This window comes from Globicephala melas, chromosome 8 (genome assembly GCF_963455315.2).
Source record: "Globicephala melas chromosome 8, mGloMel1.2, whole genome shotgun sequence".
NCBI lineage: Eukaryota > Metazoa > Chordata > Mammalia > Artiodactyla > Delphinidae > Globicephala > Globicephala melas.
In genome coordinates this window covers 34,070,364-34,083,972 of record NC_083321.1, presented here as the reverse complement: position 1 = coordinate 34,083,972, position 13,609 = coordinate 34,070,364, and the positions used below count along the sequence as shown (strand labels likewise).

At 34.9% G+C, this 13,609-nt stretch overlaps 1 protein-coding gene across 13 annotated transcripts in view; it reads left to right on the top strand.

The window, feature by feature from the left end:
- Positions 1-13,609, top strand: part of ANO5 (anoctamin 5) — a 97,975-nt gene that overhangs the window by 20,261 nt on the left and 64,105 nt on the right. For 2 of the 13 annotated variants that reach the window (XM_060303417.1, XM_060303414.1), the window contains exons 3-5: positions 436-483; positions 7,370-7,411; positions 10,000-10,113. In XM_060303417.1, the coding sequence (XP_060159400.1) occupies positions 436-483; positions 7,370-7,411; positions 10,000-10,113 (204 nt within the window). Of the gene's footprint in view, positions 1-432; positions 484-7,369; positions 7,412-9,999; positions 10,114-13,609 lie in introns of all 13 variants that reach the window. The other 11 variants (XM_060303416.1, XM_060303413.1, XM_030864867.3 and 8 more) reach the window with 7 other exon arrangements.

Sequence of the window (13,609 nt, the reverse complement as noted above, 5' to 3'; positions counted from 1 at the left end):
GTGAAAGGCCTAAAATAGCCAATTAATTATGTCCTTCCTTTTGGTGCCGGTCAGGATTCAGCATCATTAAAAGATTGGAGCTCCTTGTTATTTCTCTGCAATGTAGTACTTCTTAATCATTTCTTGTATCTCAGAATTTTTTTTATGATTTGTTAAAGCTACCTACAAATTTCTCATTCTTTCTCAAGCTCCCTCTCTCTCTCTCTCTCTCCCCGCATAAACATACACACACATTATACACCCACACATGCACATGTATACACATATATACACGCAGTTTTGCATCCAATTTCAGGTGCTTCAGAGCTCCCCTGAGTTGTAGGTTTAGTACTTCTGCACAGAGAACCTAGAGTTTTTATTGTTAAAAGTTATATACTCCCCACTTGCATTATTATTATTAACAGCATTCTATCTTCTCCATGACGCTATTAGCAGGACCTGAACAGCAGAGAGTCCAGTTTTCTCATCAGTGAAGAACCAAGGGTAAGCAGCCATCTGTACTGTACTTTCTTGCGTGGACATGACGGGGTGTTTTTTTTGTAGTCAGCAATCATGACTATTTCTGAGTTCACAGTTGTTTTTCAGGTTCTTATACATGATATTAGAGAACTTATTACTTTGGAAAAAAATCAGTTTCTTATGGGAAAAAAATGTCGTCAGACACATTAATGAGAATGACACATAAAGCACAGCACTTTGCTAGCATTTTACTTTCTCAGTTTTACAGATGAGAAAATGAAGGATCTGAGAAGTTTAATGGCTTGACAAAAATTATCCATTTGTTTAGGGGGGCAGATCCTGGACTAGACTAGAACTCAGGTTTCTGAGGCCTAATTTAGTATTCTCTCTCCATACATCTTTCTTCTTACCTGTAAGTACATGCCTAAGAATAATCATGAAGAAGTACAGTTTGTTTAAAAATCAAATTTGAATATCAATTAAGAGGTTAATAAAGGGATTCAAAATTTTTTGTTAGTTGCGTAGTAAATAAAAGATGCTGTTTGGGAAGATGGGGAAATAGAGTTATACTCTTATACTGACAGTTTTGGTACAGATGTTTCCCTTTTCACTAGAGTACTGATCTTTATGTTCCAGAATGAAGGTTGTAGGATTGATCAGATTATAATACTTGAAATTTTATTGTTTTTATTTTTCTTTTTAATTTATGTTTATTTTTTGACCATGTAAAACATTCACGATTCCAAAGTTGAAAACTGTAAATTAAATAAAGTTTAGTGGAGCCTAAAGCTTATGCCATTTTGGTGTCACTTTTCTTTTTCTTTTTTTTTTTTTTTTTTGCTGTACGCTGGCCTCTCACTGCTGCGGTCTCTCCCGTTGCGGAGCACAGGCTCCGGACGCGCAGGCCCAGCGGCCATGGCTCACGGGCCCAGCTGCTCCGCGGCATGTGGGATCTTCCCTGACCAGGGCACGAACCCGTGTCCCCCGCATCGGCAGGCGGACTCTCAACCACTGCGCCACCAGGGAAGCCCTTGGTGTCACTTTTCAAGAAGAATAATGGGACAATAATTTACTTTAAAATTTTTACAAAAATGTTTGACTGTGAGAACACATTGCTAGAATCCTTCCTAAATCCTTGAAGGGACTGGTGCAAGTAAGGGGCCCTGACGCTTAGACTTTATTAGCTTGAAGGTAAATCTATCTCAGTTTGAAACTATGAAACAAAGCATTTCAGAGGAAAATTTCTTCCTTGTTTTTCCTCTTAAACCTTCTGTAGTAACCATTTTTATTTAGTTTATCTTTCCAATGTATCCTTTACTTTTCTGTGTGTGTGTGTGTGTGTGTGTGTGTGTGTGTGTCTACATACATATGTATATTTATATTCTTCCTGCTTCTTTGAAGGCAGCATATTGTATATACTGAACTGTTCTTTTGGTTTTCACTTAAAAACACATCCTGGAGTTCACGCTATACTCTCACGCTATATATGTAATTTTACCATATATTGCCAAATTCCCCTCCGTTTTGCATTTATAAGAAATATATGAGAGTCCTATTTCTCCATAGCTTCATTAACAATGTATTAATAAGTTTAGATGTTTGCCTGTCTGTTAGAGAGGTAGATAGTGGACCTTTTTCAGTTGAGAGCTTTTTCAGTTAGCTCTGTGTCCTAGGATAGTTTAAACTTTCATTTCTCTCAATATGAGTGAGACATTTTATCTTTTTCTACATTGATGGTCATTTTAATTTATTTTGCTGGATCATTCTGTGTATATTTCTTTGTCTATTTTCCTGTCAAGCTGTTAGGTTTTCTTTTTCTTGATATTTTTGGAGCTGGTCACATATTTATTATTATCCCCTTGCCCGTGATATGTTACAAATAATTTCCCCAATTAAGTCATATACTAACAATTGAAGTTTTAAATTCCAAATGATTTTAAAGTGGTTTATGGTATTTCATTCTTTATGATGACATTGTCTTTGGTCAAACAGTAAGTTATTAAAATTAAACAGTAGGTTTCCCTTTTTTAATCGACTTTGTATTTTGGTATAGTTTTAGATTTACAGATTTACTATGAACATAGTACATAAAGTTCCTTATACGTCATGTACATTTTTCCCTATTTACATCTTGCATTAATATGATATATTTGTTGCAAATAATGAACCAATATTGGTACATCATTATTAACTAAAGTCCATACTTTGTTCACATTCCCTTAGTTTTTCCCTGGTGTTCTTTTTCTGTTCCAGGATCCCATCCAGGACACCACATTGCATTTAGTTGTCCTGTCTCTTCAGGCTCCTTTTGGCTGTGACAGTGTCTCAGACTTCTCTCGTTTTCAATGACCTTCACAGTTTTGAGGCGTACTTATCAAGTATTTTGTAGAATGTCCCTCAATTATGGCTTTCCTGATGTTTTTCTCATAATTAGACTGGGGTAGTGCATTTTGGAGAGGAAGACAATAGGAGTAAAATGCTTTTTTCATCACATTATATGAAGGGTACATTGCCTACCCACGTGACTTACCATTCTTGATGTTAACCTTGATTGCCTGGCTTGAAGTCATATTCGTCAGCTTGCTCTGCTGTGAAGTTTTTCTTTCTAGTCTCCCTTTTTATACTGTAGAAGAAAGTCACTGTGTGCAGCCCACTCAAGAATTGGGGGATTATGCTCCACTTCCTTAAGGGTAAATGAATTATTTGGAATTCTTCTGTATGAGAAATAGGTCTCATTTATTTATTCATCAGTTTATTTATACATTGTCTATTTATTTATATCAGTTTGGGCTCAGAGATATTTATTTTATATTTTGTATTATAGACTCAGTACTACTTCATTTACTTTGTTGCTCAAATTGGCCTTGCTTTGATTACTAAGAGCTTTTTGATTGATCCCTGTATCCCTTTGATATAACCCTATTGATTTTGCTTTGTTTTTAGCTTTTCTTACTTTCTGGCATTACAAGATGCTCTAAGCTCATCTCGTCCTTGTACTTTTCCTGTGTCAGTCCCAGAATCAACCATTTTTCCAGGGAAATTTTCTTTTAATGTTATAGAAATACCACAAAAGAAAAATCTGTATCAATCAGGGTCCTATTAGGCATACTCAAAATAGGATAATTTGAGGAGGGCTTAAAAAAAAAACTTTTACAAATATGGGGTGCCAGAAAAGCCCAGTGTGTATAGATTTAGTAACCGTGACTCTATTATCATCCATAGAACTGAAGGGAATTGGGAGGGAACAATTATTAGATCCCAGGAGAGAGTCATGTACTTGAGACATTCTTGAGAAGCTTAATGACCTTCAGTGGAAGGATACAGCCTTCCTGGATCCAGCCTCAGAAAGGAAGACATTTACACTCTTTTCCCTCCTTCCAATCATTTGTGGGAAGCCTGAAGTCAAAGGAGCTCTTTGATATCTATCAGTATAACCAGTCGCCCTCCCAAGAAAAAAAGCAGGGTAGAGATGGATAGAGAAGGGTTCTGCTGAGACAAGCCAAAGATATCCAGCAGGATATCATTGGATATATTTTCCTTTTGGAAAAAATTTAATCCTACCATTATTATGATAGAACTTCACTACTAATGATTCTATAAATACAGAGGAATTCACATAATTTAACCTTTTATTTTAAATAAAGTAGTCAACAGTGGATTTGATTGAGTACCTAAATGGCTAGCTAAATTGCTAGAAGGATGCTAAAACCATTAAATGAAACACAGAAAAATGGAGAAAATTATACCTAAAAGAACCTGTCTCAGAGTGAGTGCCATTTGTGTTGGGAGGAGTAATTTGAAAAGTACTTAGTGTTTAAAGAAGGAGGAATGGGAATTGAAAAGGCACACTAGAGGCATGCCTTAGTAACAATCAACATGCTGTTAACAGGTTTTGAAGGGGTGTAGATCTTGTTCACCTCAGGGATGATATTCCAAATATTTAATGATATGCTTGACATAGGCACAAACCAACCAGAATGTATAAATGAACCAGAAACAATAAGTATGAATATAAATTAGTATTTATAATTGATCTACGTATGTATTTAGATATGATTGCTCTAGGACTCAGACATTTGTCTCCTAGAGATCTTATTCAGTCTCATGGCATTAAATACCAATGATATGTTGTAACACTTAAATTTAAGTTTCTAGTATAGACATCAGACATAAATATTAAGACCTTCAGACTTAAATATCCAAGCCATTTCCCCATCATATGCATTTAAATATCTAAAGACATCTCAAGATTTACATGTCTAAAATGTAATTTTTTCCTAGACAAAAAACTGCTCTCTTGAAGTCTTTCATATCTTAGCTACATACAATCTATTCTTCTAGTTGTTCAAGTTAAAAATTATCATCTTTATTGTTTATACATTACATACAATGAAATGTACCCATTTTAAGTGTACAGTTTGACAAATTTTAACAAATCACAACAATCAAGATATAGATTTCCATTACCTCAAAAAAGCTTCCTTTTTCTGTTTCACCTCTGCCCTAGGCAACCGCTGATTTGTTTTTTTAATTTTTTTCTAAAGTAGTATGTTAATGGAATCATACTATATGATATATGTAATAATATATACTATTTTGTGTCTGGCTACTGGCTTTTTTTGTTCAGAGACTCATCCAAAATTTCAAATGATACTGATAAATTGAATCTTGTTGAATATATCTGTAGTTTTTTGGTTTCTTTTATTTTGTTTTATTGCTAAGTAGTATTCCATTGTATGGATATACCAAAATTTGTTTATCCATTCACCTGTTGATGGATATTTGAATTGTTTTCAGTTTGGGGACCATTATAAATAAAGCTGTTAGGAACATTTGTGTAAGAAGTGTTCGTATAGACATATATTTTCATTTCTTTTCATTAATTTCCTAAGTGTAAAATTTCTGGATCATATGAAAAATGTGTGTGTAACTTTATATGAAACTGCTAAACTATTTTAAAACGTGGTTGTATATTTTTCATTCCTACCAGTAATGCATGAGAATTCTAGTTGCTCTACATCCTCACCAGCACTTGATATTGTCAACTTTTTAACTTTAGTGATTGAATGGAGGTTATCTCATGGTTTCAGTTCTCATTTTCCTGATGAATGATAATGTTACACATCTTTTCATGGGCTTATTGGCCATTCATACATCTTCTTCTGTTAACTATATGTTCTAATCTTTTCTGTATTTTTAGAAATTGGATTATCTTTCTATTGACTTGTAAGAAGCTTTTATGTATTCTGAATGCAAAACCTTTGTCAGTTGTATTTATTGCAAACATTTTCTCCCAATCTGTGACTTTCCTTTTCTTTTATTTAACACTGTTTTTAAAAATACAAAGTTTTGAAGTTCAATTTCTCATACTTTTTCTTTTATGATCCATGTTTCTTGTGCTCTAAGAAATATTTATCTGCACCAAAGTAGGGGAGATTTTCTCAGATTTTCTTCAGTTTTATAGTTTTAACTTTTACTTTTGGTCTAGGATTCATTTTGAGTTAACTTTTGTAGATGACTTATGGTGAGAATTAAATTTATTTACTTTTTAAATATGCATATTTAGCACTACCTATTGAAATGACTGTCTTTTCCTCATAAATTACTTTAGAACCTTTGTGGAAACTGACTGTGTATGTGTGAGTTTATTTCTAAACTCTCTATTCTGTCCCATCATATGTCTTTTTTTTTTTTTTTTTTTGTGGTACACGGGCCTCTCACTGCTGTGGCCTCTCCCGTTGCGGAGCACAGGCTCCGGACGCGCAGGCTCAGCAGCCATGGCTCACGGGCCCAGCCGCTCCGCGGCACGTGGGATCTTCCCAGACCGGGGCACGAACCCGCATCCCCTGCATCGGCAGGTGGACTCTCAACCACTGCGCCACCAGAAAAGCCCTGTTGTTTTTAAATAACAGCAATATTAACTCGTCTATACATAGTAGGCTCATCAGTTTACAGAGCAGGGAGTTTCCCGCCTTAGTCACCAGTTGCTTAGGTCTCTTTAGCCTATTCCAGGAAAACAACAGTTTAAACAAAACTTTGCATGACAAGAACTGAAGCTCTTTATTGATAATTTTATTAGATAATTTATCATTTCATTATACTATAAATTACAATACTTGCCTTTTTTGTGCCATAGGTTTTCTTTCAAATATTGATTATCCCAGATGTTTTTAATTAATTGCTTTGGTATTTTAAAAATAATGGTCATGGTAATTGAAGACTGAAGACAACTCAGCATTTAAATAATCAAATGACGTTTCCTTTTTTTCTTCAGTATTTTGGTAGTGAAATATTTTAATGGTAATGAAAGATTCTTAATCTTTTTTGGATCTGATTAAAGCTTTGGAACCTCTTCCTAAAAAAAAGAAGTAATTACACACACATGTACGTGATAATGGTAATTTCAGTGTTTTTTCAGTAATGAAGTATTTTACACTATTGGGTAAACTTTTCATACCATACATGGTCCCAGAATAACTGTAGTAATTTTGCTTTCTTTGTCGGATGTGTATAGGCATACTTAACAGAATACCTATTATACCTATTTTACTTTACATTTCCATTCTCATGTTTTCCTTCATTATTCTTTTTTCTCTTTCTTTTTTGTTTTCTTCTTAATCCAGGTCCACAAATGTGTATTATTTAGAGTTATTGTAAAGGGATTTAGGGAAATTTACTTTGAAGTCTCCTTTTTTTTTCTTTCATTTATTTTTTATTGTTTTCTTCCTTTTTTTTCTTGTTCTTTTCTTCTGTCTTCTCCCACCCTCCAATTTAATTATTACACATACACATGCATATTCACATGAGTGATCATACTGAGGGTCTTGTTTGTTTGCGTGTCTGTTTTTGCAGGGGATCTTTTCTTTAATCCTGGGCAGGATTTGCTAACTCTCTGTTGATTGCTTCACAGTCTGCAAAGCGATACAATTTGTTCCTGAGGCGGCGTCTTATGGTAACCAGTGCTGAATGATGCTGCTTATGCTTTGGATGCATTGCTAGTGCTGCAGTGCTAGCCCAAGCCATTTTTGTTGCAATGAATACTATTGATTTGGGGGACTTTGTCACTGATTCCTATTCCCCAGGCAACTGGGGTTTTAGAATGGTGATTCTTAATCTTTTTTGGGACTGATTCAAGCTTTGGAAACTTTTCCTAAAAAAATGTAATTACATACACACATAAATACACACACACGCACATACACATATACACACATGCAGTTTACATAGTTTCAGAAGTTTACGAATCCCCAGCAAGAATCCAGGTTTATAAACCTCAGAAAAACGACCTCATTCAATAGCCACCCAGATATTTGCCTCACTATAAACAGGCATTTCCAAGAACAAATCAAACACAAATACAAATCTAAATACAAACCTCATACACACTGCAAAAAATGATCTTAATGTCATGTCCTGAGCAAAACAAAAGTGATGTGTTTTAATAGTGTTCAATTATATGTAACAGAATTATCAGGTTTTTCTGCCCCAGTTGGCTTCAAGCAGTTTTTGTTAACAGTCCTAAGATATGTACCTCATGGTGATTTACAAGGCTACCAGTGATTTCTCTGTATTTAAAAATTTTTTTACAGTTTATAGTTAGGATATGACATAATAATAGATATTTGGGTTTTTCTACGTAGCCAAAGGCTACCTTGGCTACCTTTCAGGAGAAGGGAATTACATACACCCATTTTGACTGAACATTCAGGAAATAATTAGATTCACTATTCTAGTTACTTTGTTTATTCCTTAATAGACAAGAACTCTTGAGTGTGATTTTTGTTGATTTCTATGTGCACATCTTCTATCACCAGAACTCTCTGTGGACCTAAATTTAGCTTGTTCAAACAATATGACAGCTTATAAATATATGGTGTTTAAAAAAAAACCTCTATCATACAGAATATGACCGTCCCAGATTTAGAGCAAAAAGATTATTGTTTTTTCCCTCTAATTTTTTGCTTTGATTATATTTAATCTAATTAGTATCTTTTTTCCTTCCTCAGTTGGCTCCACAAATTTTGGTGAATTTCATAAGATATGCTAATACTGTGATGATTTACAAGAGCTCAAATAATTTTTTTGTTTTGTTCACCTTTTTTTAATGATTTATAATCAAGATATAACATGATAACCGTTTGAATTTTTTCAGGGTTTTCTTTTTGTTTTACTTTCTTTTAGGAAAAGAGAGATGATTATGTATCCTTTGACTGGGCTGTAGAGAACTCAGACATAACATTTGAATTACTGTATTTTGATATGTAATCTCTAGACTCCCTGAATATTTTGTGTTTCTTCATTCTTTTTTCCACTCATTTCCTCCTGCGCACTGGGAGCTAGTTCTTTCTGAGACACATCAGTTATGCATTCATATAGATAAAATACAGTTATTCTGTTCACAGACCACAGATCAAACATGAGATTTTTGTCTTATTCTTACTTGAGTGATCTACAACCAATCCTTTTTATGGGTGATCTGCCTGGCCTGACTTGAATGAAAAACAGCATAGAGTACCATAAAAGAAACTCATAAACTAATATAAATACCAGTTATGAAAATTAAAAACCCAGTTCCCCAATCACAGGTTAGCTAAAGCAGTTGGAAAGTTGCCTATGTTATAAATTTGCATCACAGGGTTAGAGAGATCACTGACATGCACTGCATCATCTATTTACATCATTCTAGGTGTTATATGTCGCCTATTCCAAATATTAACTATTACATATTATATATAAACTATAAAGAAGACCAAATCAGTCAAACATGAAATCTCTTCTTTCTGAAGCTCTCTAGTGTTTTTGCAGTTTTGAAAGGGGAGGAATTAATGAACTACACATATGAAAGCTGAATTTGTAAGTTTGACATTATACTGAGAGAATTGATAACACAAATTTAAACAGCGGATTGCATTTAGCTCACTTAGGAAGTTGATGTTGAAAGGAGATTTGCATGAGAGTTTACTTGTAGTGAAGCCAGCTGGCACGCTAACTTGCTTTCTAATTTTTAACTGCATGTTGATTTCATTTTAGCCCTTCAAAAGTTGAATTAGAAAGTAGCAACTTTATGAAAACATACATATAAACATTAATCATAAGTTTATGTTCTTGCAGTGAGATTCATTAATTGGTCTATAATTAATTATACCCCCAAAGTAGTGTGTGACCATGAATTATTTGTTGGACTAATTGGTACGTTGTTTAATGAAGATAATAAGTCTCTCTGAATATGCATTTTGGGATCAATGTATACATGTATTCATTTTGTGTTTTGGTATAATTGTAGCATTTTTATTGTGTGTGCATGTAGTAAATATGCTTAGCTTCATCTTGAGTCTTTGTTGTTTAATATGTAACTTTATGGCATTTCACTTTCTAAAATAAGCATGATCTTCTGTTGATGAAAACTCTGGTTGTCTTCATCTGTCATTTCAGGACTGAAAAAAATTATATGCTGACCAAATTTTAGCTAATCCCTTTCATGTTTTTGCCATGTGAAAGTAAAACTATAATTTAAAGTTGTGTCATTCATGTCTCCTGCAGTTTAAAAAAGATGAACAAAGCAAAGATTCTATCTTCTTCAGAGATGGGATTAGGCAAATTGATTTTGTGCTTTCCTATGTTGATGACTTAAAGAAAGAAGCTGAACTGAAGGCAGTAAGTACTTATGTAAGAGAGATGGGAATAATAAGAAGAAGCACGTTCTATACTTTGACAGGGATGTTTCCTCTGAATTATGTTGTAAAAGTTAGCAGCCCCAGAGTGTTACTGGAAACTGAGTGAAAAGACTACAAAATACGCAGCCTAAGAATGGATGTGTAAAGTCAATTTTATTTTTTGGATATTTTGGACAGTGACTTCTTTTTCTTCTCCCAAGTGACTGATATATTTTTTATATAGCTCACCTTTGATATTAAATGTGACCTCCAGAATTTGAGGTGTATATCTGAATATAATATTTATCTTTTGTGTTTAATTTCATTTTGACTTTCATTAATCCATTTTATCTGAGTAGCCTTGATATTATGTTCTTTCTGACCTTATCACTTTCTGAACTTACATTATTTATTCATTTTTTTTACTTGTTTACTGTCTCTAACACCATAAATTAAGTTCACAAAACCAAGGACTTTGTCTTGTTCATTACGGTATACTCAAATGCTTAGAACAGCAGTTAGAGCATAATGGATGCTTAATAAATGTTAGATATTTGAAATAATGAATTAATATATTAATTCATATGGGTAAGCATATAAACACACATTTGCTAACATACTTACAATAGGAAATAAATGTCACATAAAGTAAAAAACTGTAGCTATTATCCCCATAAGGCCCTGTACATAGCCATTTCTGTCCATTTCTTCCACCCTTTGCCTGGAAACTCTTCCACCAGGCCTCTAAAATTCATTCATTATCACCATATTCAGCTCTTCTCTGAATGTCCCCTTCAAGCCTAGCTCCTCGTGTGGGTTTGGTGCCTTCCACAGCAGTCCTCTCAAGCGGTGGTGGTTTTTCCCTTACGCTTTTTCTGGAAATGGATGAATGCCTGCTCTCCTTTTATCGTATTGTTGATTACAGTCTATCCTCCCTCGCTCAGCCTTGAAGCTCCTGAGTTTTAAATCTCATCGGAGTTATCGCTACCCTGCATTGTTGCTGTCTTTAATCTGTCCCTGGCCTTCTGTTCTATTTCTCAACAATTTTAGCTCCTGGATCACCATCACTCTCTCCACAAATACTCCCTTTTTAAGTATTGATTATCTCAATGGTTATCTAGATGATTATTTTGGCATCCTAGCCTCTCTGTTCCTTGAACTCCCTTTTGCAAGTATCTTAGCCTCTAACTCAGCCATTCACTCCCCTAGAACTTGTCATTACTAATAACTACAACTCTTTATAATCTCATTCAAAGTATCCAACTGTCTGACCAATCCCTCGAATATGTCTGACCAATACTCTTCTTCCTTCAGCTGCACCAGGACCAGATAAGATGCAATTATCTTAACTCCTTTTTACTGCTGCTCCTTATCTTTATGCTCTTCTTTATGCTTATTCAGTTTAAATCTCGTATCACATTATACTCTACTGCATGTGCCATCAAATCCCTTGCCCATCTCTCAGTTGTACTTAACTTTGGAAAACAATTTTAGTTAAACCCAACTTTCCACCTGCTAATGCTAGAACCATGCAGAAAGACAGACATACCATTCACTTACTGGTTTTATCTCATATTTGTGCCGATAGACCTCAACTCAGTCCTCAATGCTATCTGGCAGTCATACTTCCTTAATTTATTCAGTTTCCCACTCTCCTGGGTGACTGTTTTATAACTTTTTCTCTCTCACACCTTCTATGTATCCTCCCCATTTTCAAGCTTAGCTGACCACTTTTCTAATTCACTGAGAAAACTGAAGCAAGTAGAAGAGAAATTCTTAATTTTCATTACCACATTTGTCCATCTACCAGCATCTTCCACCTGTATAATCTACCTTTCTTCCTTTTACCATAGATATACTATTTATCCTTCTATCTAAAGCCAACACATTTGCTTGTGTTCTGGATCCCTTTCTTCTTGCCTACCGTTTAGGAGTCAACAAGACTACCCCCAGGTTTGCTGACTCACTAAAAGGACTCACAGGACACAGCATGTAGCCATACTCAATGGCTATGTTTTGTTGCAATGAAATAATAAAAGCAAAATCAGCAAAAGGAAAAGATGCATGGGGCAAAGTCCAGAGAAAACTAGGAGCAAGCTTATAAGAGTTCTCTCCCAGTGGAGTCACACAGGATGCAGTTAATTCCTCCAGTAACAATGTATGACACCACATTGGAGGTACTGTTTACTAAGGAAGCTCATTAAAGACTCAGTGCTGTACGATATTATTGGGGGCTGGTCCTTGTAACCTTCTGCCTATGTCATACCAACATTCCGTAGTCCCGGAAGAAAGCAGATGTTCAGCAAGAACTACATAGTTTGTACAAACAGTTGAGGTAAAGTGAGCCACTCTTAGTAGTTCTGGGAATGGTGGGAACCCTCACAAAAACCAAGTTCCCAGACACCGGAACCAACCTTGCAGGCAGGCCTTTCTAAGGATAGCAGTTTCAAGCCTGTTATATTACCTCTTTTCTGTATACCTACTTAGGGATATTGCTTTTACGATTCTTTCCTCTCTCTTAAAATTGCATTTTGTTTTGTTCTTTACCGGATCATTTCTTTCAACAAATAAATGTGCTGCTAATTCTTCCGTATTAAAAACAAATTAAAAAGCAAGCACAAAGACCTCCTCTTAATCTCAATTTCCCTGCCAGCTAATGTCGACTTCTCAATTTCCTTTTTGCCCAGTTTTCTCTTAAACCGATTCCTATCAGGCCTTAACGTCACCCACTCTGCTCATCTTCAGATAAATGAATGCAGCGATCAAGTCTCAACCCTCATCTTGCTTGACCTGTTAGCAGCATTTGCCACTGATTACCATTCCCTTCTCTACAGTTTATGTTCTTCACTCAGCTTCCAGGTCTCCACATTCTCTTAGTTTTCTTCTTATTTCACTAGACGCTCCTTCTCAATCTTTTCTTCTCCCTGATTTCTTGTTATTGTAGTGCCTCAGGTTCAGTCCTTAATCCTCTTCTTTTCTCAGCCTACATTGATTTCTTTGATGATGCTTCCTGTCTCACAGTTTTAAAATTTAAAACCATGTTTGTGCTAATTCCAACGTTTACCTTTCCAGTTTGTACTTCTTTCCCCTGTGACTATTCTGCATCTCTACTTGGAAGTCTTACAGAATCTCAGACTCAGCAGGTCTAAAATGAACTCCTGGACTTCCCCTGAAAGCCTGATTCATCTACAAGTCTTCCCCAACTACAATTATTTATCATACATTTCAGTAGTTGCAAAGAATATAATCTGTAATGTTTTGTAAATGGTCCAGTTTTTAGCATATATCTCTAGAAGGTAAATACCATGGAAATTTGACACTCACCATCATTTATTTTAAAAAATGAGTTATATGAAGAAACTCTTTTTTAACACTTTGAATTTTACATCATTTATTTTTCTCCACCTAAAATTTTCCTTCCACTCTGTCCACATAATTTTTTCCTAATTTAAGTGTTTTATCTTTGGGAGTCTTTTATAGTTTGTTCAGTCTTAAGT